This window comes from Zingiber officinale, chromosome 2B (assembly GCF_018446385.1).
Source record: "Zingiber officinale cultivar Zhangliang chromosome 2B, Zo_v1.1, whole genome shotgun sequence".
NCBI lineage: Eukaryota > Viridiplantae > Streptophyta > Magnoliopsida > Zingiberales > Zingiberaceae > Zingiber > Zingiber officinale.
In genome coordinates, this window is record NC_055989.1 from 136,427,165 (window position 1) to 136,454,105 (window position 26,941).

A 26,941-nucleotide genomic window follows, 5' to 3' on the forward strand; every position below is an offset into this window, starting at 1 on the left:
CATTCTTGTTGCTTATAGTTCTAGTCTCCAGAAACCCAATTCTGGCTTGGAACTCTAAATTAAGTTCGCGTAGGTTGAGTGTTTCTACTCTTGTCCGAAATACAACTCACTAACTAAGCTCACCAACTTGCCTCATATTCTTCCTCCTTATTTCTTGTCCCTCGGATGCACTGAGCTCCTTGGCTCACTCCCTATACGTCCTTCCCTCTCCACTGAAGTACTCTTCCTCCAAGTTTTTCGTTCCTCAGATGCACTGAGTCTGTCGGCTCCCTTCCCGTATCATCCTTCTTGCATGCTTGCGTCTCTTGCTCCAAGTCTCGTCTCCGATACTCCTCGTCCTTTCTGGTGCCTTTGATGCCCCATACTATTCTTCACCTTACTCCATTGAATTTTAAGTCATCAGGTACCCTGTGTTTTTCCTAAGTCTCTGCATACTTAGAAAACATATTAGAAATCTAAGAAGGCCTAACTTAAGTTACTTGACCAAATATCAAAACTATGGTGGTCCACATCATTTGGGATTCCAGCGATCTCTCACTTAATCATTCGGGGTCCTAACATCCTTGACCTAAGGTTGGATTCCCTTTTTGTTAAAGTTGCTGCAAATAATGAAGTGCAGTAGTATCTAGGAAAGTGAACTTCCATGAATTGACAAAAAGTATTATTCCTTGTAATGTATTGAACATTTGAGTATGAGTTTATTAGAAGTTGCCATCATTCATTATTTCTAAGAATCTGTTTTCTTATTGCTTCAAATCATTTTTTTCTTGCTAAAACAATGATGGATTATCTCTCTTCAATTAATTGTATGTTTAGTACTGTAAATTTGATTGAAAAAATTATGTCTTTCTTTCTCTTCATGGCTTTATCTTGTGCCGTTTTATATTCTTCAACCATAGAAATATTATTCTTTATCATACCCTTCTAGTTGAGATCTTAGAGTGCTACTATGCCAATTGGTTGTTGTCATTACGTGTTGCTTGGGGCAATTAGTCAATGGTTTGAAAATCTAAAGAAGAATCTCCATCATACCAACAAGTCAGTTGTTTACAATTGTACGACTTAATTTAGAGTGGATCTGTCTGTTATTTAGTGGTTTTAGAACAGCCAGTTATGAGGGAAACTATACCACTTGGTTGTTGCTTTCCAGTATAACCAGTTGTACTAGCCATCCACTGATAGCAGTAGTATCTACGGAAATCAATATGCCCTTTTAGTAAGTTGGTTGGGCATGACACTGTAAGAAACTGATCTTTTCTTTATGCTTGTCAAGTTTGGTTATTCTTATTATTTTTTTCTGAGTTACTTTGTACATTCCAAACAGATCCTCGTGATGACCTTAGCGGGCTGGATGTTGCCAGAAAGGTTTGACTTCGACATGATTTTGTTTTGGTTCTTACTCTTCTTGTGTTTTTACTAAATGTTTCCTTATTGACAGCATAAACTCCATAGCAGTTTATTCTCTAAGACATTCTTCTCTTAAAACCCTTTTTAAGAAAGCTCACCCGTATTTCAATTAATTGCCTGCCTATAGCTTAAGACTTTTGGCTTACTACTATAAAAAAGGCAGAGAAAATGGAATTATTTGTGGAATTTGTGAATTTTATCTGGTTTGACAGTAGCTAACTTTTGCTCAAGGTTCTAAAATTTGCTAAGCGTTAGTCGGGCGTCAGACCAGCGCCTAGCGCCTAGGCAGAGACTATGTGTCACTAGGCGGATTCCATGGTATTAACATAAATTACATAATAAATCATGTATTATAACTCTAGCACAGTAACATCAAATTTAAAATGAGTTCAAAATTACACAACTAATAAAATATCATATATTTATTCTACTTCTTTTTTTCTATAATTTTCAACAACTTATTTTTCATTGGACACAAATTCAATATCATCATTGTGATCCTCCTCTGCTTCTTCGAATGCAAAATCATCCTCGTGAAGTTCTCTCACTCTAGAGCTTCATCAATCATTTGCCAAATGAGCCTGGAACCTACTTCAACTTCATCATCTTCTCCACCATCAACAATCCAACCTTGTGCATTTGAAGTATCTTTTGCAAGAAGGACATCAACATTCTTTTCATTTTCTCTTTTTTTTTTGTTTAACAATCTAGAATTAAATTGGATAAATACTAGATTATTCAACTTGTTAACATCCAACCTATTTCTTTGCTTTATATGAATCTTTAAAAAAAAAAGAGAAAGTAAATATTATAGTTAGTAATGGGAATATAAACTTTAAAAATTAATACTTTATTTAAAGACTTAAAATTTAAAGCTTACGCCTTTAAATACACTCCAATTTCTTTCACACCCAGATGAATTCGTAGTTAATGAAAGTATCCTCAATGCCACTCTTGCCAAGTTGGGTGTGTGAGCACCGTATGTACTCCACTATGCACATGGATTAAAAGTATCATCATTTTTTTCATATATTTTTTGCTTCCAATATTTTTCCAAATAATCCAGTCTTGTATCTATATTTTGTAAATTCTTTGTTAATAATTGTATCTTGTAGATCAAATTTATTGGCATGCAAAATTTTCATGTATTCAAAAATCTCTGTCAGGACCTCATAAAGAGCAATAAAACTATCTTTATAGTAAACATAGAGATTCTACAATAAAAAAACATGGTATGTAATGATGTATAGTCTATTCTTCATTTTCACTCAATAATTACTATGATAGGCTAATAGTTTGATTCCACATTGTTCAGGGCGACCTTGTTATCTTGTTTAGCTTGAAAAAGCTCCCCATATAAAAACCCCATGGATGAATTTCTATCTCCATCTAGCAATCGAAGAACTTTTACCAAAGAAACAAGTATTTTCAAACAAATATTTCTCCCATATCACTTGTAAACATGACCCTTCAATTAGATTTTTTTTCAATCAAATTTTACAATGTAAGGAAATTTGATACAAACTTGGTAACTCCTGACCGGGCTATGTCTCTTTGCTTCGTGAAACTTCTCATTAATCACAAAGTCTTATGGTGAGCATAAATGAAAATGGTAAAAGACTTGACTTGCTCAATAATCTTTTTATATCGTGGAAGCTTGTTAATACTTACAAGTATGAGATTAAGTGAGTTGCACATGAACTCAAAAAGATCTTAGGTCGTTTTTGTCTTATCAATTTAGCTGCAACCATATTGTTGGTGCCATTGTCTGTTACAATCTGAATAATATTATAGGCTCCTATTTGTTCAACACACTTGTCAACATACTAAAAAATAAGTTCAGCTGTATATGCCTCATCTGAAGACTCCTTAGACTCTAAAAATGGAGTACTCTTCTTGCAATTACTACACAAATTTAAGATGCTTTGCCATTCTTCTTCATGTTTCTTCAGTTGCTTTGTTCTTTCAACTTCGGCTTTCAATAATGGCTTCATGAGTTGATATTGAGTTGGAGGTTTGAATCTTGATCCAAATTGACCCACTGCCTCCATTAGTTGCTTGAAGCTATCATTATCAATAGTAATGAATGAGATTCTATTTTTATAAACCTATCTCCCAATATATTATTGAATTTGTTGAGTTCTCTCTTTGAAAAGAGCCTCATTTATATTTTGTTTACGAAACACTTTACTCCCACTTGAACCTACATTTTCTGAGGCAATTACCGATGCATATCTATCCATGGGACCAAGTGGAAGAGGTTTTTTAAATCCATCTATTCCTTCAACTTTAGGACCATTTTCTTTGTCTAGATAAATAGTCACCTCTGCTCTACAACTTTATTCTGTTTCTCCCTTCTAAAATAGTCTGTTTGCACTTATTTCTATCTTCTTAAGATGCTTTTCAACAGCCATATATATTTTCAGATATATTTTCTATGTGCTCGTTGATCTTATATACTCCCTGACATCGTTTTTCCACACAACTTACCTTGAACTTTGTCAAGGTTCTTAGGATCAATCAACATCCCAAACTCCCATCCAATGTCATTTGACTTTCTACTAAGAATCCCGGATTCGGGTTGAGTGACGGATGTGGTCGAAGATGGATTGCTTGCCATTGTAATCTATTGTTAATAACTTAATTGTGATAACCTGAAAAGTGATTTAAGAATAAATTTAGAAACTTTAGAATCATTAACAAGTCTAAGAAAAAATTATATATAAAAAAATTAAGATATAATTATATATGAAATATTAAGATATAATTATATTGTACAAAATAACAATACTATACAGAGAACCTACGCGAAATATGGTAGTCTCCCATGGTTCTAAAGTACAAGATATTCATATAAAAAGAAAAAAAAAACACTAAGAAAGATTAAGAAATTGAACTAAAAAAACAAGCCATACAGTCAAGGTTTAAAGTCTCGACCCGTGCCTAGATTTCGATCCCAGATCAGAACGATACAGTTTCGGTATAGTATGGTGTTGTGCTAATACAATTTCGATATTTTTTTTATTTATATATAATAATTATTAGATAAATATGTGTATTGTGTATAATTTAAAAATAAATTGTATATTAATTTTAAAAATTGATCTATCAATAACTCAAATTAAAATTTTACATTATAATTATATAAATAAATAAATTAATTAATTAATAATTTAAATATATATATTAAAATAATAAAAATATTAGAATATCAATTAAATAGTAAAAAAGATCTAAAATAATAAAAAAAAATAGCAGAATATACATCTGATTTATTAGATTTTTTAGAATTTTTTTAAAAAATTTAAATAAAATTTTAAACAGTAAAAAAAGAATTTTCATAATATCAATTAATAAAATTTATTATTATTTTTTTAATTTTAAATATATTTTTTTATATTTTATTAGAATAATTTAATTAGAGTTTATAAAAGCCTATTTGAAATATCACACTTTAGTTGAAAATGTTTGAAATTAATTAAATCTTTTTTTAATAGGGAATGCAACATCATGTGCGTCGGTCCTGCGAGGTGGCCTTAGCCTCTGTTTGGATGGGGTGAGATAAAGTTCATTAATGGAAGGGGATGGAAGGGGAAGGGAGGGAAAGGAAGGGAAAGTAATATATTTATCTTGCCCTTGTTTGGAAGGGAGGGAAAGTTTATGTGAGAGGAAAGGGATGGAATGAAGGTTAAATATACAAATTTACAAAAATATCCTCTTATTTTTTTAATAAATCTACATGTGAAAAAATAAATAAGGATATAATTGTAATAATTTCTCCTTACCCTTCCTTACACCCCAATTTGGGGTGTAAGGAATTTCGCTTATTCCCGAGCATGCAAGGGGAAGCTTTACCCTTCTCTCCCCTTCCCCTTCATAGCTCACTCTCTCCCAAACAAGGGTAAAAATTCATTTTACCCATGTTTACCTTTCCCTCCCCTTTACTCACCTCCTCCCAAACAGAGGGTTAGAAGTGGGCCGCAATGCTTCTCGTGATTGACGCTTTTGCATGATTTTGTCGCAGTGATGCATGGATGACACACGTGAAATTTATGTTTGTGCTGTGCTAGTTTCACTCTCACACCAGAACGGTAAATACCGCTTGTTTTGGGCGGCACAACACAACATTTACACTGCATATAGTTTTCTCTTCCAAGTTCCAAGATTTGGATGTTCCAAAGATTAACATGAAAAATATTGAAAAGCATGAGAGAAAAAAAATGAAGGTGGAACAAATTTACCTTTTCAACTATCAATAGGATCGCAGACTGGTTCAATGGTGAAGATGAAACGATATTCCATAGAAGAGAAATCAGAAATGGTTTAGAGAAATAGTAGAGCGCAGATTAGGTTTTTAGTTTTCTACTTTTCTTGTTTCCTGTGTTGACGTTTAATTATAGCGTGCAGACAACTAGGCTTTTAATTGGTAGGACAAATCCTAGTTTTTATTGGATTTTTAGATTTAAAAGCCCAAAAGGCTAAAAAAAATCTGGCCGTCTAGCAGCACACAGGACGCCTAGCAACGCCCAAGGCCGCCTAGCGCCGTACAGGGCCGCCTAGGCGGTCGCTTAACACTTTTTCGGAGCGGTTGACAGCCTAGTGCCTAGGAGGCGCCTAGGTGGCCACTTAGCCCGAAATTTAGGACACTGCTTTTGCTTTATTGTTTTGAGTGAAACAAGAATCTCAATTTTCACCATGCTTCTGATCTTAAACTCATCCCTGTAATAGGATATTAATATTTAAAGTTAAACTTGTTTGGATATTTTGTTTTCGCCATAGGTTAATCGATGATGGTTAGCATGGTTGTGAAACAGGCACTAATACTTGCTCGACTTCTTGGATGGAGAATTGACATGGATGACATACAGGTTTCTCTTGTGCTAAAACTGGAAAATTGCAATATTAATGATGGTAATAATTGTACTTGCAATTAATAATATGCAGGTGGAAAGTTTATATCCGAAGGAACTTGGGCCAAATTCAATGTCCACGGAGGATTTCCTTAGAACTGGCATTCTTTCACTCGATAGAGGTATTCAAGAAAGAGCTAATGCAGCTTCATCCAGAAGTAAAGTCCTTCGATATGTTTGTGTTATTGAAGGGTCAAGGTAAGTTTTGTCACAGTACGAACACTTCCAATCTGTTTGGTTATTCCGTAAATAGGTCATTTAAGATTCCGATTCATGTCAACTTTATGTCACATTAGGCTGTTTAATGCAATACTACAAGGAACAGAACTAACGAATTGAAAAATCAAACTCATGAAGATAACTCAAAAGATATTAGAAGGATAACATAGAAAGAGAGATTGAGGTCTCTTTTAAAGTTTCCATCATTGACCAATTGTAAAAAATAGTCTATTCCAAAATTAGCTTTTAAACTTGGAAATAAGTAGTCTCTGAATATGATATTCCAAAAACAATGATTAAAATCACCGAATTTACTATGATTAACATGATAGAATTGGAAATGTTATTGAGGTTATTTCCTTAGTAATTTTTGTTGGGACCAAATTTGTACAACCAATATGCTAGAATAAATTATTTCTACTCTTGCCACAATACTAGCAAGGTCACACAAAATATATTATGCAACGAAATAAACACATAAGAATTCAAAGCATTCCAATCACTAACAAGGGATATAATGTAGTTCAGAACCATCATTCCTATTCCATGGCCTATAACTCGTTAGTGAGTCACTCTTGGAAAGACCACTATCTTTCTACTTCATGAATAACCTCCAAAGATGGAGAAACCTCTTACATGCAAGAATTACAAGTGAATTAGGAGGAAGGCTAAGAGTACAAGGAAAGGTTCAATAAGATCTCGTCGATATGTATTTTGCTAGCATTTAAAACATCCACCTTAGCCTTCATACCTCTTCAATCTTCACTTGTTGTTCATTGATTTGTTGCTAATCAACCGACTAGATCCATCCATCAATCGACTAGTTTCTCTTATCACTTTAGCCCAAGTGCTAGCTGCTATTTGAGTAGATTCCACCATCAGTCGTCAAGGCCACTGTATCCTTAATCTTACTATAGTAGTGCAACTTTTTCAGATTTATAACTCCTTTCAACTTTCCTATTATAGTATCAACCATTTGGAAATTTTTATCAGTCGATTGACCACAACTCAGTTTCCAATTGATTCAACTTTGAATAGAAACATCATTTTCATTGACTGATCACCTTGAGTAGATTCCTTAGTGGACTCAACTCTCCAATCGACTCAACTGGAACTATGATTTCGATCATCTTAATAATCAACTCTCACCTAAGTTAAAGATTACCCTTGACAGTACAAGTTTTCTCTCATAGCTTATAATTAGAGATTACCTTTCGTAGCTTGACCTCACCACCACGACCATCTCTCATCAAGTTTCTTGTCCCTTGGATGTATCGATCGCTCAACTTGCTCTATGTGACAACCTTCATGCTTCACTTATGCAGTTTGCCTTCTCTAGCTGTCATTAATATTGCACTTCAATGCTCCTCATCCTGCGGTCCCTTTGATGTCTAATACCATTCTTCTCCGATCTCTATGGACCTTGAGCCACCGAGTTGTCAACTCGGTCATGCCAAGTCATGCTTCACAAGCTGCTCTAACACCACCTTAGTGTTTCTCGTTTGCAATCTTTGCCTCATGCAACCTTCTTTGATTTTTACAGACCTCCAAGTGCAAAGTCGTCATCCATACCACTTATCTTGTCAAGTTACGAGTTCTCTAAGCTCCACATATGTCTGGTCAAGCCTGCACAACTCAAACACACATATCAAATACAAGTATACAACATGCAAGACCTAACTTAAACTTTTTGCATAAACATTAAAACCCAAATTTGGAAAGATCACATAGGGTACAATTGCACCAATAGTCTCCTCTTTTGATGTTTGATAATCAATTTAGGTTAGGGAAATCAACAAATGCCAATAAATGTGATGGGACCTAAACCTAGACTCCTACGCCTAAGCTCCCCTAAAGCTTGGAATTTTCCATTTAGAGGATAACAACCTCCCCTTTACTATTTCTCTTCTCCCCCCGAATCTATATCATCCATTAAAGGAGAACAAGGTTTCCCTTGATAGTTTCTCTTTCTCCCTCAAATTTCAACTTGAGGAGAATAAGTTTAAATCTTTTCTCTCTTCTCGTCCTTTGACATATATAAAAAAGGTGCACCAATAATTTCCCTTTTATTGGTCTCATGCATCTATGATGGTCTTTAACTTGTATTCATAATTCCACAATGAACTATAACATTGATTCCAAGTTCTAATATCCCCATGCTGAAAGTTCAAATTTTAAACTTTTTGCACTGCTTCAGTCTACTCTTTATATAGTCCAATTGATTATAAACAAACCCAATTGACTATCTACCTAGACCAGTTGATTGAAAACCAAACTAGTCAACTAATACATAGCACAATCGACTTTGCACTTGAAACAATCAATTGTGTCAATTTTTGAAATGCATTAGAAATTCTACAAACAGTACAACTATATCAAATTTTATAGAAGTTTGTTTTACTAATATCTAAAGGTAGCTCGGTACACAAAACTCCCGCCAATACGGGGTCTTAGGAAAGGATTAAAGCACATTGGGTCTTTTGTACGCAGCCTCACCCTACATTACAAGCTACTATTTTCGTGACTCAAATCTGTGACTAGTAGGTCACACGACAACAACTTTACGTTGCATCAAGGTTCCCTTACCAAACCATCACAAAATGATTTTATTTGGCAAACTCAAATTGAATTACTCCCATTACATTAGTTTATTTGACATCAAATATAATTGAACACCATTTCATGCCGCTTAAACATATCTCATATGTTACTTGATATGAAACTATCTCTAATATGCCAATGTTCCTAGGATTGAGTTCCTACTCATTCTAAACCCATTGTTACACTATAGAACCCTTTAGGCTTCCTTGGGATCCAATGACCATGACTCCCAAACGTGCTTATAGGGCTCTCACTAGAGCTATCATTTCTAGTCACCTTTCTAAGTCTAAATACCTTCTTGGTATTTCTCAACCTAGATAGTTCACCCATACCACAGTCAAATGCTACTTTAGCATATAATGGTACTTTAGTCAATCGATTATGCTTCTCTTTAACCTTTGTCTTCCTAACATTACTTCTAAGGTTTTAGGTCCATTTGTGAATTTCTCTTAGGGTTTTAGCCAAATTTTCATGTTTTTCCCTTGATTTTCCAATTTAGTTTCCTCAACCTAGATATGTGATGTCCTCTTTGGATGTTCTTACATCTAGGCATATGCCTATCTCTTTAGCTTGCTTTCCTAGATTCTTATCTACTTTCCTATCCGTAGGCCAAGTAGAAACATCGTGAAATCTATTCCTAGACCTATCTTGATATTTAAAGCCATATAATGCATATGCAGATGAAAATATTAATTAACAGTATGCATTGCATGGAAGAATTAATATTGGAATTAATGTCAAATTATGAGACAATGCCTTCTTCTTTACCTTTGGAGCTTTGCTTTGATTTGAGCCTCCAACTTTTTTAATTCTCTCCTTGGCTTCTTTTTCCTCACTATCTACCTCCTTAGACGATGTATGTGATAGTGGCCCCCCTCTCTCTCTCTCTCTCCAAGTGAAGCAAATGTGGGATTTTCTTTTCTCTTCTTTTTCCTACAACTTAGGTTATAAATTTATCAAGTTTAAGATTACCTTCTTTACTTCATTTTGGGTAAGTGGACACTTATTTTATAGTGTCCCTTTTGGTTGCATCCAAAACAGACAATATGCTCCTTTAATTTGGTTTGGATGGCTATACTTGAGGATTGAGTTTCTAATATTTCCGCCTCAATAGATGTGGACTCTTTTTTTTTTTTGGTAATCTTCAACTCTTACGATCTGACTAATCATGGAGATGACCGACTTGGTCTCACAAAAATTTTCCACCGGCCACCAGTGTAAATCGCGAAGCGCATGTACCTTTCTTATTACTTTCACCAATTTTGACTTATTGCTCCATCCCCTTTTTCTTTTTGAGGGTTCTCCCTTGTCTTTTGGAATCTAAAACCCCAACTTTATACTGAGAATCATTCCAAAATAGTTTTGAACCAAGCTTCCAACCTTTTCCAAAACTGAAATCTTCGTCATGTGGTAAAACTTCAGACACCATCTTGGCCAACTCTTCATTGATTGGTTGATGGTTAATCCTTTATGGTGATTGGGTTATGATACCATTTTTTGGGACCAAATGTGTATGAATGACTAGTATGTCAGAGAGGGTGAATAAATTATACCTGCAAATAAATTCTTTCTACTCTTGTTATAACACTAGCAAGGTCAAACAACATAAGCTATGTGGTGGAAATTAAAACATAGGAATTGCAAATTCAATGCATATCCATTGCTAATAAGGGATGTAATGTGGTTTGGAACCCTCGTTCCTATACCACGACCTATTACTCGTCGGTGACTTACTCTTTGAAAGTCCACTCCTTCGTATACCCTTAGGAAGTTGATAAACCTCTCAAACATGTAAGTATTATAAGAGAATCAAGAGGAGGCTAATAGTATAATGGAAAGGTCATTAAGATTTAGTCCACGGATTAAAATTTCGTTTCATACCGGGTGAAACAGATTTGCTAGCCGCTCGACACTAGCACCACTACGGAGGGGACCTTCACGGGTCACAGCGAGGCTGTTGTGAACTCCATAACCTTTGCGAGTCGCAGCGAGGCCATTGCGATCTCCGTGTCCTCCGCAACCTCCATCGGTCGCGGCAAAAAAAATTAGGAAAAAAAAACTTAGGTTAATAATTTCAATCAACTCTCAACTATAATAAAATAATCTAAACAAAATTGAAGCCTAATAAAACTGTCCTATTAATTCAATATATATATATATAATTAATATATAATAAAATATAAATATATATTTATTTACCATTTGAAGGCGTCATGATCTCGTATTTTTGTTAAAAGATATTTTATTTTTATTGTTTGTTATTTTTTAATATTTAGATTTTTTATTTTTAATTAATATAATTTATATTTAAAAAATATTGAAATCATATTGGCAAGTTTAAAATTTCGACCCAGAGGTTTCGGTCCCAGACCGGAACGATGCGGTTTCGGTATCGTATTGTGCCGTGCCGATACAGTTTCAGCATTTTTTTATTTATATATATAGTAATTATTGGATAAATATATTTATTGTGTATAATTTAAAAATAAGTTATATATTGATTTTATATAAGTTCTTCATTATTAAACAACTTAATATTGTTATAAAAAATAATTAAATATAGTTTTTTTAAAAAAACAATTGATGCATAAATAACTCTAATTAAAATTGGTACATCATAATATAATATGTTAAATGGAAGCAATGATTCTTGTAATATTTTACTTAGATAATCTTTATAGTTCTCTAATGTCCGGATTAAATAATCATAATTATATAAATTAATATAAAATTCTATTTTATATATAATAATCATATAAATTAACTATTTGTTTATTTAATTAATTAATAGTTTAAATAATATATATTTAAAATAGTAAAAAAATTAGAATATCAATTAAATATCAAAACAGTAAAAAATATAAAATAATTAAAAAATATATAAGTATAAAAATTTAATTTATTAGAATTTTTATAAAAATTTTAAAATTTATTTTAGAATTTTAAAGATTTTTTTAGAATTTTTAAAATAGTAAAAATAATTTTAGAATATTATTTAATGAAATTTATTATTTTTTAAAAAATTTTAAAAATTTTTTTTTATATTTTATTAGGATAATTTAATTAGGATTTGTGAAAGTCTCTTTAACATATCACAATTAAGTGGGAATGATAATTGTTTTATTTATTGAAGTTGCAAAATTAAATTTTGCACAGTAACCCGTGGCTTCGTCGAAGCCACGACTCACCCACAACACCGCGACTCAACCGCGACGTCGCGACCCATCTGACGCCCTGCGGGCGCCTCCGACGGCGCCGGAGGCGTCCGGCGATGCTTTCGGCTGCGCCGGAAGCATCCCGTGACACTTTCGGCGCCGCCAAAAACGTCGCGTCCCGACGCCTCCGTAGCCCTCGACCTTTTTGGCGTCCCGCGACGCCTCCGGAGGCACGGGAAGATTCTGGCGACGCTGTCCATGCTGCCGCGCGACGACGAGCGACGCACGACGCTGACGAAATCTTCCCTAGGTTGGTGCCGGTTTCGGTGCACGGGCGGAACAGTAAGTTTCGCCCGTTCCGCCTGGCACGGAACGAAATTTTGAAGCTTGCATATTGGCATGGTACGATATGGTGTTGACATAATATGGTACCGAAACTGTTTATAAATCGAAACTCTATGACTCGAGATTTTATATCATGATCTAGTTAATTTATATTTTGTCAACATTCAAATGTCTACATTCTTCCCCTTTATATAGCTTTCATTCCCTTTCTATTCACTTGTTATTTAGTTAATTTGTCAATAAATCGATTAAATCCTCCTGTTCCTCTAATTGCTTTAGCCCGAGTCTTCCAATGGCAACTTAAGTCGACTAGATTCCACTATTATTCAAGTGGGTGATTGTAGCTCTCTAGTCATCCGATCGTTGCAATGCATCTTTGTTAGATTAGTGGTTACTTCTGACTTTTCTATTGTAGCATCGACCAATTTAAATTCTTCATTAGTCGACTATTCAATCACTCAGCCTCGAACAAAATTGTACTTTTCGTTGGCTAAGCAATCTAAGTTGACTCCTTTAGTTGATTTAATTCCCCAGTCGATTAGATTCAACTCTAATGAGTCCAATCGATTGAAACACTAATTCTAATCATGCTAATGATCAACTTTCAGCTAACTTGAATAGTACCTTCTCCTAGGAGTATAAGACTAAAGTCTATTTTTGGCAATTGACTTCTCAACCATCCTAGTGCTTTTCATCATGTAGTTTCTTCGTGGCCCCATGCACCTCATGCAACCTTCTCAGATCTCCATAAACCTCCATATTATTGAGCGTGTTGCCATAGCCACACCAAGCCATCATGTAATACTACACCTCGTCGAGTTATGAGCTCTCTAAGCTTGCACAACTTAAACACAACAACAATATCAACCATTCTTATCCCACTACGTGGGGTGGGATCCTTTTACACCATTGGGCTCTATCCCCTACTATATCATTATCTATATTTAAATAAATTTTATTTTGTTTTATTATTGTTAATCAAATCTTTTTTGGTCTTCCCCTTCCTCGTTTGATGTGTGTGTTTGTCATAGTTTCACATTGCCTAACTAGAGCATTTCTTGGTCGTTTAAGTACATGCTCGTACTATCTTAAACGTGTCTTTCAGAGTTTTTTCTTAATAGATGCAAACTTTTTCTCTAATGCTCTTATTTCTTATTCTGCCCATCCTCATATGTCCACACATCCACCTTAACTTTCTTATCTCTGTAATTCTCATCTTCTGCTCATGTGCTCGAGTTATAGCCCAACATTCAACTACATATAATATAGCAGGTCTAACTACGATTTTGTAAAATTTTCCTTCAAGTTGTTTTAAGGGTAATTTACGATCACATAAAATACTCGACGCTCTCCTCCATTTCAACCATTTTGCTTGTATTCTATGTAAGACATCTCTTTCCATCCCTCTATCATTTTGCAAAAATGATTTTAAATATTTAAAACTCTCAGTTTCAGACAACTCGTCATCTCCAATTTTAACAATTTTCTCATTACGTCTAATATTGCTAAACTTAAATTTCATATATTGTCTTTATTCTATTAAGCTTAAAAACTTTCCCTTTTGGTATTTTTCGCTAAGATTCTAGTTTAGCATTTACTCTTTCACGTGTTTTATCTATCAAAATAATATCATCTGCAAACAACATGTACCACAGTACTGTGTCTTGAATGTGTGAGTTCATCCATAATTAATGTAAAAAGATAAGGACGAAGAACTAACCCTTGATGTAACTCTATTTTTATTGGAAATATTTCAATTACTCTGCTTGATGTTTTTACTCTAGTTGTTACATCCTTATGCATATTTTTAATTAGTTCAATATAAATTATGCTAAAACCTCTCTTTTCTAAAATCTTTCATATAATTTCTTTTAGGAATCTATCATAAGTTTTTTAAGTCAATGAATACCATATGCAGATCTTGTTTCCGCTCCCGATATTTTTCAATTAGTTGTTTAAGAAAATGTATAGATTCTATTGTCAACCTTCTGGGCATGATTCCAAATTGATTTTTGATCACCGTAGTCTCCTTTCTTAATCTTTTTTCTATTATTCTTTTCCAAAATTTCATGGTATGACTCATTAGTTTAATACACATATAGTTTGCATAATTCTGTACGTCTCCCTTGTTCTTATATAACGGAACTAGAGTACTTACCCTCCATTGATCATGCATTTTTTTCGTTTTCAATATCATATTAAATAATATTGTAAGTCATTCAATACCTTACTTTCTTAGGCACTTCCATGCCTCTATCAAAATATCATCTTGTTTAATAATTTTGTAAGTCATTCTACTTCTGAAGTTTTAATTCTACGATAAAAATTTAAATTTCTATACTTATTTGACCTACTTAAATTTTCTAAGTTAAGTTGATCACCTAAACGTTCATTATAAAGTTGATAAAAATACGTTTCCCACTGTTCTTTTATTTCTCCATCGTTTACTAATACCCTACTGTATTAATCTTTAATACATTTTATTTGGATAAGATCTCTTATCTTTCTCTCTCACTTTAGCTATTCTATAAATGTCTCTTTCCCCTTCTTTTGTATTCAATTTTTGATATAATTATTCAAAAGCTTCATTATTTGCTTCATTCACTACTTTTTTTCCTCATTTTTCTTTCATTTTTTCTTGTACTTTCTCATTCCACCATTAAGATTTCTTACTTAGTAGTGCATGTTTCTTTGACTAACCAAGTTCACTCTTAACTACTATTTCCAACTTTGATACCATCTTATCCCATGTCGTATTAGAGTCACCATATATTTCACCTAATGCTTGTACTCCTACCTTCTCTTTAAATATATTTTTCTTCTTTGCCTTTAACTTTCACTACTTATTCCAAGAGACGTATATATTTTCTTTCTAGTAATACTATGCTTGAGGCGTATATCTAACATTATTAGCATATGTTGGGTAGTTAAACTTTCTCCAAGGATGATCTTGCAATCTTTACAGATATTTCTATCCCTCTTCCTAACCATAAGAAAATCAATTTAGGATTTATTATTCTCACTTTTGAATGTAACCAAGTGTTCTTTTCTTTTTTTAAAAAACGTATTAGCTAATATAAGGTCATATACTATCGCAAAATCCAATATAGTTTTCATTTTTCATTTCTCGTTCTAAACTCATAATCGCATGTACCATTTCATATTCCTCATTTTTCACTCCGACATGTTCATTTAGATCACCTCCTATTAAAATTATTTTATTTGACGGAATATTTTGTAATACTTCATCTAGGTCATCCCAAAATCTTGATATGGTAGTTTCATCTAATCCTACTTATGGTGCATATATGCTAATTACGTTCATAGTTTCTTTCACCACTATTATCTTAAGACTATAATTCTATCCCCTTTTTAACTACCCCTACAACTTCATTCTTTAACAAACTATCTGCAGCAATATCCACTTCATTTCTTGTTTTACTCTTTCTTATATACTATAACTTAAAACCCGAGTTCTCTATCATCTTTGCCTTCTCGCCTACTCATTTTGTCTCTTGTATATACAAAATATTAATTCTTCTCCTAATCATCACATCTATTACCTCCATTGATTTACCAGTGAGGGTTCTCCATGTTTCAAATCTTAGACTATTAGTTTTCTTATAATATTTGTTCTTATCCAACTTATGGTATGAAAATTGTTATTTATTTAACACTACATTCAAGTTCTCATGGAGATATAGCGATCCTTGCTGATACCTTACAATCGGACCCTGCAACGTGAACTCTTGCATATTTAGTACTACACTCGAGTTTTGGAGATATAGCGGTCCTTACCGAGATATTACAGTTGAACCTTGTAATGCGTTTCTTCCGGAGAACAACCTGACATTAGCATAATTGTTTAATAGATCTATTCATTAAACATTTGCCATAATTTAACACTGGATAACAACCTAACGCAACTCTCCTCATTTATCCAGACTTGGGACCGATCATGACTCGTTCATCATATAAGGTTTAAACACACATTTCAAATATAACATATAAGGTTTAACTTAAACCCTTTGTACAAACATCAAAATCCAAAGTTGGACATGACCACTTAAGACACGATTTCTACTTTAATATAAATTTATTATTGTTATTTCATATTACACTCCTAAGGGTTTTATATTTACAATTAAATTATTTTTTATTTATAATAAATCTTCATCACCCTCAAGCTAGTTTAAAAATATTAGAAACAGTCATGGGAAAGGTATATTCAATTTTAGGACCTTGCCGAGACTTAGTAGACTGCAAATCTGCTAATTGTTGGAAATAATAAAAGAAGATATTTGAACTGTACCTTTTCTCAGAGGAAGTGACAAGTGATTTCTCCATATGTTTCTTCTCTCATGAAAGTTAGGATTGAAAGTAATGTAGTAGCTTGATTATTAGAAAACATTCACGGGTCACTTGGAATATTAACCAACGTAGTTATCAACTGTTTGAACCAGGTAAGCTTATATGTAGCAAGAGCTGTAACTTTACACTTCGCCTTTGCACTAGCTGTAGCCATAATATTGTGCTTCTTGCTCTTTTGAGGTATCAGGTTGCCTCCAAGAATTTTTAAGGTGGAAGTAAATAGAGAGCATCATGACAAACTAAATAAGACCTTATTAGGTAGTACGACATTATCCCAAAACTAAAGATGGACTCCCATATGAAATAATAATGTATGAGCAAAGGAAAGCCTTCTTCTTTCCTTACAAAATGGCTGATCAGAAAAGAGGTGGCAAGATCTGGGAATAAGCTGTAGAATCTAGGAACTGAAATAATAATCCTGCTGTATCAAAAACAAAAAGTTGCATGGAAGAAGAGAAACTCGAGATTGAGTAGGAATCTGGGAAGAAATTAAGCAGAAATAAGAGCGACATGCTGAAGAAGTAGCACTGATCTGGAATCACACAAATCTAAGGAAGCCTATGAAGGAGAGCCTGACTCTCAACACTAGAAATCCCAAAAGAAGCAGGAGGTAATTTAGATATCAGGTTGTAAGATTGAAAATTCTTAGTAGTTGAAAATCAATAATTTTAAATTGTGATAGATTTATTATAAAATTAAGTGTTGCATATCTGTTAAAAGTGAAAGTTAGTGATAGATTTGTTAAAACCTTAATTCTTTGGGATAGATTTAGTAATTAATGCAAATAAATTTATTTTCATTGCAGGTGTCAGGTTGGTCTTCAAGAGCTTCCAAAAGATTCTCCATTGGGAAGATTGAGAGGAAGTGACAATGTGGTATGTTTCCTTATGTATGTGCAAATGCTTTGTTTATGATTTGCTAATGCATTTTAATCTATATCAGTGACAGATTGATAGAGGACCTGAAAAGGTTTAACAAAATATAACATCTACCAAAAGATATTGAAATGGACCTAAGATTTTGGAGAATATTATGTTAATTTAAAATCTTTTTAAAACAGTTCGAAATCAGTAAACAGTTGTTGGAGCCATAGGTAGCTAGGTACTTTCCAATAGATTGCTGAACTTGTGGCAATGTGTTTATGACATGTTATAGAGAAGAGTTAAGGATGAAACTTCATATTTGCTGTGGTTGCTTTATTATCATCATTTGGTATCAAGCTGAGTTTACTCTGACTCTTTGAGGTGGGTTACATAAATCATACCTCTCCATTAAACTACGTGCAAGGGAATATTATTAATATCTGAATCAACTAGTTCATTTTTATTACATTCAATAGAGTTTTCTTTGGTGTCTCCCTTTGCCCTCTTGCATCTACTCTAACCAATTCAAAAAACCAAAATTTTAAGAGATGATATCTGGGGAATAATCCCCAACCATGCTAGTAAACCAAAGTACACATGGCCAAGCACATCAATAAGCAGTAAACTACATCCAAGGGAATATTATTAATATCTGAATCAACTAGTTCATTATTATTACACTCAATAGAGTTTTCTTTGGTGTCTCCCTTTGCCCTCTTGCATCTACTCTAATCAATTCAAAAAACCAAATTTTTAAGAGATGATATCCGGGGAATAATCCCCAACCATGCTAGTAAACCAAAGTACACATGGCCAAGCACATCAATAAGCAGGTAAGATGCTTGAGAGCTTGAGCACAGACACTCGGCAGTCTGAGCAATTCACTGACCTCATTAGCTCAGATGGCTTGGTTGTTTGAGCTCCCATATTAACTCGGTAGTACGACTCCCCTATGTGATTCCGCTACTTGGGTCGGACTTGTTGGAACCCCAAGGTTGTTTTGGTGTGATCAACAAGTTAAGTTAGGTCCTGTGTTTTTCTAACCTTGTGTCTAAGTGTGTAGGAGCTTAGGAGCACAGGTTGCGGAAGACGCAGCTAGCGAGAAGGATGGCACGCGGTGTGTCCGAGGGACGAGGCGCTGCAGAAGAGTACACTGACGGACGAGAAGGAAGCGTGCGGTGGTTCCGAGGGACGAGAAGTCGGAGCGGAAGATTGCTCGAGGAGCAAGAGACGCAGCTAGCGAGAAGGTAGGCACGGAGTGCGACTGAGGGACGAAGACTGTGAATGTACATTGGCGGACGAGAAGGAATCATGCAGCGATTCCGAGGGACGAGAAGCCGAAGCGGAAGCCTGCTCGAGAAGACCGGAAGTTGGGTTCGGGTGAGCCCTATTCCGGATGGCAGAGATCACCCAAGCAAGCGAAAGACTCGGTCTGAGGCGAACGGAACAGGAGCAGAAGACCCGGGCTGAAAAAGTCAACGGGGTTGACTTTCTCGCCCGGGGCGCCCGGAGCGTACCGGGGCGCCCGGACCGTACCGGGGCGCCCGGAGTTGACTTTTGACTAGATCGAGTTTTGACTCGATCTGAACGTTGAGGGATAAAGTTTTTCTTCCCGGGGCGCCCGGAACCCTTCGGGGCACCCCGACCAAGGCTATAAATATAGCCTTTGTCCAGAAGCTTTTTATCAATTCAGAACTCAAGTATTCTTTCTACACTTGTGAGCTTTTTTTGTAGTTTAGCTTCTGTTGTGCGCTTCATTGCTGTAAAAGGCTTCTCCGCCTGAAGGAGATATTAGTGCTACGCTTTCCTTGGATTAACAACCTCCCCGGTTGTAACCAAGTAAATCTCGGTGTGCCTTTTACTTTTCTGAGTTATTTTCTGTTTATCTATTTATTCAAGTGTTAGCTTAAGAGTTCGAGAAGGGTTGGTTTTTGTTTTTGTATTTACAGGGCTATCCAACCCCCCCTTCTAGTCGGCCGCAACGGTCCTACAGGACTCATCTACTTTAGCTGAATGGTCACCTTAACCATTGCTCTGTTGATCGACTCCAAAAGGTGGCTACTCATATATTAATCCTTGATTTGTAATGCCTGAGTAATTGACACCATATTGGAAGGGTAGTTATGCTAAAGTGGGCCACTATAACAGACAAACAGTTTCAAATTTCATGGGGATGACCGCCATGATCTCCGTAGGTATCTTGCTAGTAAATATAAAGATATGTGAACATTTCTGCTCTCGTGAATAAAAAACTCTTGAATTCAAAGCATTCCTTTTCTGTGAATGCTCATATGACTTAAGTTCCGGAGGCCTCAACAACTTTGACACCCTTTAACATGTATTGATATACTCAGGAATATTCCTACCAGACAGTGTAGATCAATTGATGCACTTCCAACAAGCTAGAAGGACCGATCGAGTTGGTGGAAGAAGCCTTGTCTCCACTGTCCAACGAGGTAACAAGTTTTGGACATATCATTTTGGTGTCATCCGTGGAAATGAGAGTTAAGACGTTGAGAATTGTGATACAAGAAGGAATCCAAAGGAGGAGTCGGACGCACAACAAACTCTTATTGTTGTTCAGAACACTGTAACGGAACTCCTACCGAGCGGGCAATTGACATAGATTATTGCAGCAACGATTAAGAAGATTCTTTGTCGCCAAGGACAAAAGATTGCTACCCACCCAGTCGAAAAGGTGGAGAGCCAGGTAGATTATTGCCTGCTGCCATTTTGAGTCTAGCCCCCATAGCCTCTATGCCTTACACCTTGCTCAGGGTATCAAAGGAAAAGATTCTGCAGATTTATGAGGAGAATTAGGTATTGCAGCATCCTCAAGTCCATGCAACAGTTCCCAAGAACTTTTAGTTCGATCACTTCTGCTCTTTCCACTAAATTGGCACACTACTTAGCGAGGGGTTTCGCTATGATCAAGCGGGTAATTGCTAATAACTAGCAAATCTCTTGGTTTCGGGAAAAGGGGCTTTTGAGCAGTGGCAACGCCCTATCGTCCGAGATCCCTGAAGTGGACCGACAAAAGTGAGGAGTAGAGGTCGAGGTCCACGGTTTTCCCTTCGGTGTGATGAGAAAAGAGCTCGCTTGAGTGGGTCAAATACAAGTCGAGTAATCAATATAATCACCAAGTGAGCTACAAATGGAGATTCTAATAGGCCTCGTAAGGCACACGAGCAAATGGAGAGTTTGGTGATTGGTGGGACCTCCAAAAGTTGTGACATACCCATCATCAGGTTTAGCCACATGGCCTTGAGGGCGCCTTGGTCATTCGAGTCACCATTGCTTGGTCGGGTGCTCATTGACTTGGGCATTTTCATGAACTTTCTTTTCAAGAAAATGCTCGAGCAAATGTACATGGAGGAGGTAGGATTGCGCATGTTGGCCACGACCCATGTAGTCGTTGGGGCAAATGTGTTTGTCGTTGTCCTTAGAGGAGGAGCTCCTCAAGAGGACTGCCATGACTTTTTTACGGTGGTGGATGCTCCTTCGACTTTTAGTGTTATCTTGACGCATCCTACCTTAAGCACTTTCACGCATCATAATATCAAATTCCTGATGGGTTTAGAGATCAGAGAGGTTCAGGGAAGTCAACAGGCATCTCAAAGATGCTGTGGAGATGGTGCAAACGAACGCACTCGGGGGCAGGGGAAGTTTAACGAGTTCGAAGATGTGTCGGCTAGGAGGTTCATTTGCTGCAAGAAGCGGAGTTCACTATAATGCTAGAGGAAGAGCTCAAATCTGTCCAACTTGTCCTGGATGACTAGGAAAAAATCACCTGAACAAAAGTTAGGAAGGTGTTGGACGCATGCCTCATTCGCAAAAGCAATGGTTTTGTTTGGTCACCACAAGACTTGGTCGGGGCCTCCTCAAGATTGATGGAACACCACCTTAATATTTCTCCGGAGTTCTGACCAATGAAGCAGTAGAAATGATACTTTGGTCTAGATAAGAATAAGATTATATTGTCCGAAGTCGAGAAGTTATTGAAGGCGGACTATATTTGGGAAGTGCAGTTTCCCACCTAGCTTTCTAATGCGGTGCTAGTTCCTAAAGCCAAGGCCAATGGTGGATATGCGGACTTTAGGGATCGTAATACAGTTTGCTCGAAAGATTTTTATCCCCTCTCCAGGATATATCAACTGGTGGATTCGATGGTCAGGCATTAGGTCATCTGCATGATGAACACTTATTAGGGGTATGATCAGAATCCTTAGCTCGTGAAGATCAAGACAAAGTAGTTTCATCACATCAGAACTTTTTGATATATGGACATGTTTTTTGTCCTCATAAATGTGGGAGCCACATATCAACAATTAATGGACAAGGTGTTTAGTTAGGAAGAAATGTGAAAGATTATGTGGATATCATATTGGTGAATTTTGCAGCCCAACTTGATCACTGACTTAGACGAAGCCTTTGAGATTGTTGGAAAGGATGAGTTAAAGCTAAACCCTAATAAATGTATTTTTGGAGTTAGACAAGTGGAGATTTCGAGTTATTTGATTATCAAAGCCTCTTCCGAGAGGATAATTATGGGTGTATTTGGCAACAAGAAACGTAGCGGTTAGTTCTATTCTTCAATAAGGAGTGGTTCGGAAGCCAATATACCACATTAGTCATCTTCGCATGGGGGTTGCGCTGATGGAGAAGTTAACAATGATGTTGGTCATCATTGCGAAACTGCTACGAACTTATTTCTTGTCTCTCCTTATCGTGATATCAACCAACAATTCAATAGCGAGGATTCTCACTTGGATAGAGGTTTCTAGCCATGTGGTGATTGGACAAAGACTATATCCAAATGTATAAGTGATTAGTCAAAGGTCAATAAGGGTGTCCACTCCAACAAACCATTGTTTCTCAATGGACTGTTCCAGGAATTGAGCTCTTAGGTTGTCAACACAGAGTGGTGAGGGCGGTGCTTCAGGAGTGGAAACAAAAGACGAACCAAGAGTGAGGGAACTCTTGTCTCCGAATCGGGAGCGTCTTCGATGTGAATGATGATGGGGTGATAGTCTGGCTCCCTGATGGTAAAGTTGTAGACCATTCGACTGAGGATTGCCCGACCAATTATCGGTAGCAAGCAACCTCAATTGTGTATTGGAGGGAGTCGATGGTGGAGGGGCGGTAGGGACAAAATAAGTAGAGGGGGCGTGAATCCCCTAAGCCTCCTTTTGTTTAGTTCGCATGAGCGACATCAAAAAGGGTTCCAATGACACATTAGGGATCATCCTAATAAGAGGGGGTGGTTGTGTTACTTCATTGGAGTCGGGGCAAGTCACCTTTTCCTCTTCTCTTCACTATTTGAGACTTAAACATGATGTCATTTGTATCAAATGAGAGGTATCAATCAAAAAAAAAAAAAAAAAAAAAGAGAGAGAGAGAAATAAGGAGCAACAAAAATGTATGTAGTTGAAGGATGAGAAAAGTGAAAGCAAGTGTGGCCAACGTTTGGGAAGGGGAAAAACTACCTATAGAGTAGTCCAACTCGGCCACTGGAGGACTCAGGCTAAGTGGTATTGGAAGCGATCATCAAGAAGGCAGATGCTAAACATTTGCTCTTGAAGAGCTTAACTGATCAAGTGAAAGGGATGTGTTGGTGCTGGAGCACAACATTTAACTTAGAGTTTTGATGTATGATTAATGTTAAAGTTAAGTTAATTGTGATCTAACAATTTACAGACAGTGACTAAGTCCTAGTGGAACTAAGCAACTGAAGACATGATTGGGAGTCAGACATGAGCTAAGCTTTGTTTTGAACCAAGCAAGAAAGCCCTAGCTGGGTGGTGCTAGGTGAATCAAAGTCCAAGTGGAGCCAGTTGGGAGTTGAAGGCTTGGCGGACAAAGACTAAGTGGAGTAAGCTGAAGATTGGTGCACAACTCTAAGTGGAGTAAGTTGGGAGCTGAAGTTTAGCAAACAAGTCCAAGTGGAATTAGCTGAGAGTTGTAGCTTAACAACTCAGTCTAGATGAGTCAGCTAAGGGTTGAACGTCTAGACCCAATGTAAGTACGAACAACTTTACATTTTCTATAACACGCATTATGTATAACAATTGTACAGAAGCAATGTTCGATGATTCCAAGCAATCGGAGGGAGCCCGGGCTGGTGATAAATCTCAACAAGGAAATTTAGAGGACCGTATTGAGTTTGGGCGTCCGGAGTATACGAGCGACTAGAGTAGCTTCCAAGTGAGATAACGTTATTAGCAAGCCGAGCGAGTCGGGTCAAGATCAGGGTTGACCCCTCTCTAGGCGACCAGAGGGCTTCCAGGTGATAAGAGAGCTTCGTTAATGTTATCTAATGGATAAAAATTGTAGTCACGTCAGCACCTATCCAACAACTGTAGAGGGCTAAAAAAGAGCTTCGAGGCAGAGTTTGAACATCACTCATTCTCTCAATCTCTTGTACTCATGCTCAAGTGCTCTCTCGCTTTCTTTGTTGCGACACGTTGCAACTCATGTTTCATTTCTAATCGGCAACACCTAAAGTCAGATTTCATTTATTTTTGTCTCATCATGTTTTTGTATTTGTGCTCAACTTTTTAGATTTTTTTCTATAAAGTTTTCCCACCTCTAGAGGCTTTCTGGAAAGGGAAATTAGAAATAAGAATCATATTTTTATACTTGCATGCTCACTTGTTAAGTCCTTGCATGCTTACATTGCTTTGTTATACTTGATTGAATCAGTCTAAGTAATTTTTATTTTCGCTGTGCTATCCTATTGATTCAATTGTATTATCTGCTCACAACACTATCACCCCCTCTAGTGTAGAGCTCGATCCTTCAATTTGGTATTAGAGTAGATTGAATTGATAGTAACTAAGAAAGCCTGGTTAGGTGCATGTCTAGGCTGGGTAAGGAGCACCTTACATGGTGTATCTAGTAAGTGGAACTAGTTGAAGCTAATTCACCTCACTCTTAACCAGTTAGACAAGACATTGTATTAAAGTTGATTTAGCACTAGATTCTTAAGTTAGCTTTGCTTTAGGAAGTGGTCATTTTTCTGATCATGAAGACCTCTATGTTACGCTACTATCTAGAAGGTAATTTAGAAAACTCTTGTTCTATTAGCCTAAAGCAAAATCTGAACCTAACATAGAGTGAACTTTATGCTTTGAGACGGAATAAACAATTAAATTGACTAACACAATCCGAGCCTGGCCCTAGCCCTAACCTAATCCAAACCCTAACGACAACCATACCAAACCCATATCCTCATCCAGACCTTAATATAACTTGAACAAATTTGTATGATATATTATTGTGGTACTGACCCAAGGTTTGTAAGAATCTTGGAAAAACAGCCCACCCTCCTTTCTAGTTTCTTCAATGACGACAATTTCATTTATTGGAAAGGAAGAATGGAATATTATCTCATGAAAGATATTGAGAACTATCTTATAATTAAGGTAGGCTTGGAACTACCTACAAATTCAAATGGCAACCCAGTTGACTTCACAAATTGGACAAGTGACAATAAAAAAAGGTTCAAGCCAATGTAGAGCCATAACTACATTGCAATGTGGGCTAACTCAGGAATAACTAAGTAACATTGAACGCTAAGCAACTCTGGGAAAAATTAATCGAGTTGCAAATGTTCTGCTGACTCATGAATTAATAAAAAAGATCTGCTATTAAGTCGGCTCCAAAGCATCCAAATGAAAAAAATGAATAGGTAAGTTAGCTATGCAGCCGCTTCAAAGAAATCCTAAATGGCATCCACGCAATCGGTGAACATGTCGAAAATTGTGACTTGATCAGGTATATACTTAAGGCATTTTCAAGGACCATCATATGGACATTAATGATTGATGCGTATAAAGTCTCCAAAGATTTGTCTATTATAAAGTTAGATGAATTCTTTTGTGATTTTGAACTCCATGAATTGGCTAATCTTGATCAGAAAGAGAAGGGTATAACTTTGATTGTAGGGAAATCCAAGCCAAAGTCCAAATCTAAAGAAGAGACTGAGTCAGAATCCGAGTCTAAATCAACAACTAATAAAGATGACCTATCTTCTGAAGTCACACACTTAGTTAAACGGATGATCCAATGGAAGTTCACTTGGAGATTCATGAAAACGAAAATCTCTAAGAAGGATTTGACAAAATTCGATGTTTCGAATACAAGAAGAAGGGTCACTTCAAAATCGATTGTCCTCTACTAGAAGAAAAGGAGAAAGAACCTGATAAGAGGAAGAAGAAGAAGAGCCCTAAAGGCAACTTGGGATGAATCATTATCGGAATCAGAATCAAACTTAGACAAAGTCAAACTACTCGGCAATCAGAGAAGCATCAAGTTCAGAGTCTGAGTCAGACTATAATTCGACTATAATTCAACATCAGACTCAAGTCAGATCAACGACTCAGATGAGGTAATAGATCCACTTAATAAAAAATTGTATAGTACTATTCTTGTTTGATTAAGACCCTAACTAAATACAAGTTCAAGATTAAGACTTTACTTAAGAAGGTCAAAGACCTTAAGGAAAAAAGTAACTTGAACTCACCGACTAGGTTAGTCAGGCTGGAACTCAACTCAAGTGTCGAAACTTGAGAAAGAGCACTCTGATTTGAAAAACAAGTTAGCGAGTTAAAGTCTTCGTTGAGCAAGTTCACGTCTGGATCTAAATATTTGAATATGATGTTTGGGACCATGTTTTTTTATCTTACCTTAGTCAAAAGAAATGCTAAAAGTAAGATTGCTTGGTTCCCAAGTCATACTTAGTTAATCAAGTAGAAAATAAATGTTATTGAATACCCAAATAACATATACATGTGATAAATCCTAATGCTTGCTATGTTAATTTCAATGCTAAATTGAAATATATTAGAGCTCCAACTTAAGGGGATATTTTTCATGCTGATATTTTAGATCTCTTAGACTAGGATCGACACAAATCATGTTGATATTTTTCACTTTTGAAATATGATCTTAAAATTAACTTTTGTTTTAATATTATTATTCTCACATATTTTATTTGCTTTATTTTTACAAAATGGACTTACCTTAGGCCCTACCGTAGACTACATGTACCCATAGATCTAAGCAGCCA

At 36.0% G+C, this 26,941-nt stretch overlaps 1 protein-coding gene across 3 annotated transcripts in view; it reads left to right on the forward strand.

The window, feature by feature from the left end:
• Positions 1 to 26,941, forward strand: part of LOC122047398 (bifunctional aspartokinase/homoserine dehydrogenase 1-like) — a 71,804-nt gene that overhangs the window by 31,850 nt on the left and 13,013 nt on the right. For all 3 annotated transcript variants that reach the window (XM_042608666.1, XM_042608665.1, XM_042608663.1), the window contains 4 exons: positions 1,325 to 1,365; positions 6,222 to 6,275; positions 6,352 to 6,515; positions 17,814 to 17,883. In XM_042608666.1, coding sequence (XP_042464600.1) covers positions 1,325 to 1,365; positions 6,222 to 6,275; positions 6,352 to 6,515; positions 17,814 to 17,883 — 329 coding nt within the window. The remainder of the gene's footprint in view (positions 1 to 1,324; positions 1,366 to 6,221; positions 6,276 to 6,351; positions 6,516 to 17,813; positions 17,884 to 26,941) is intronic.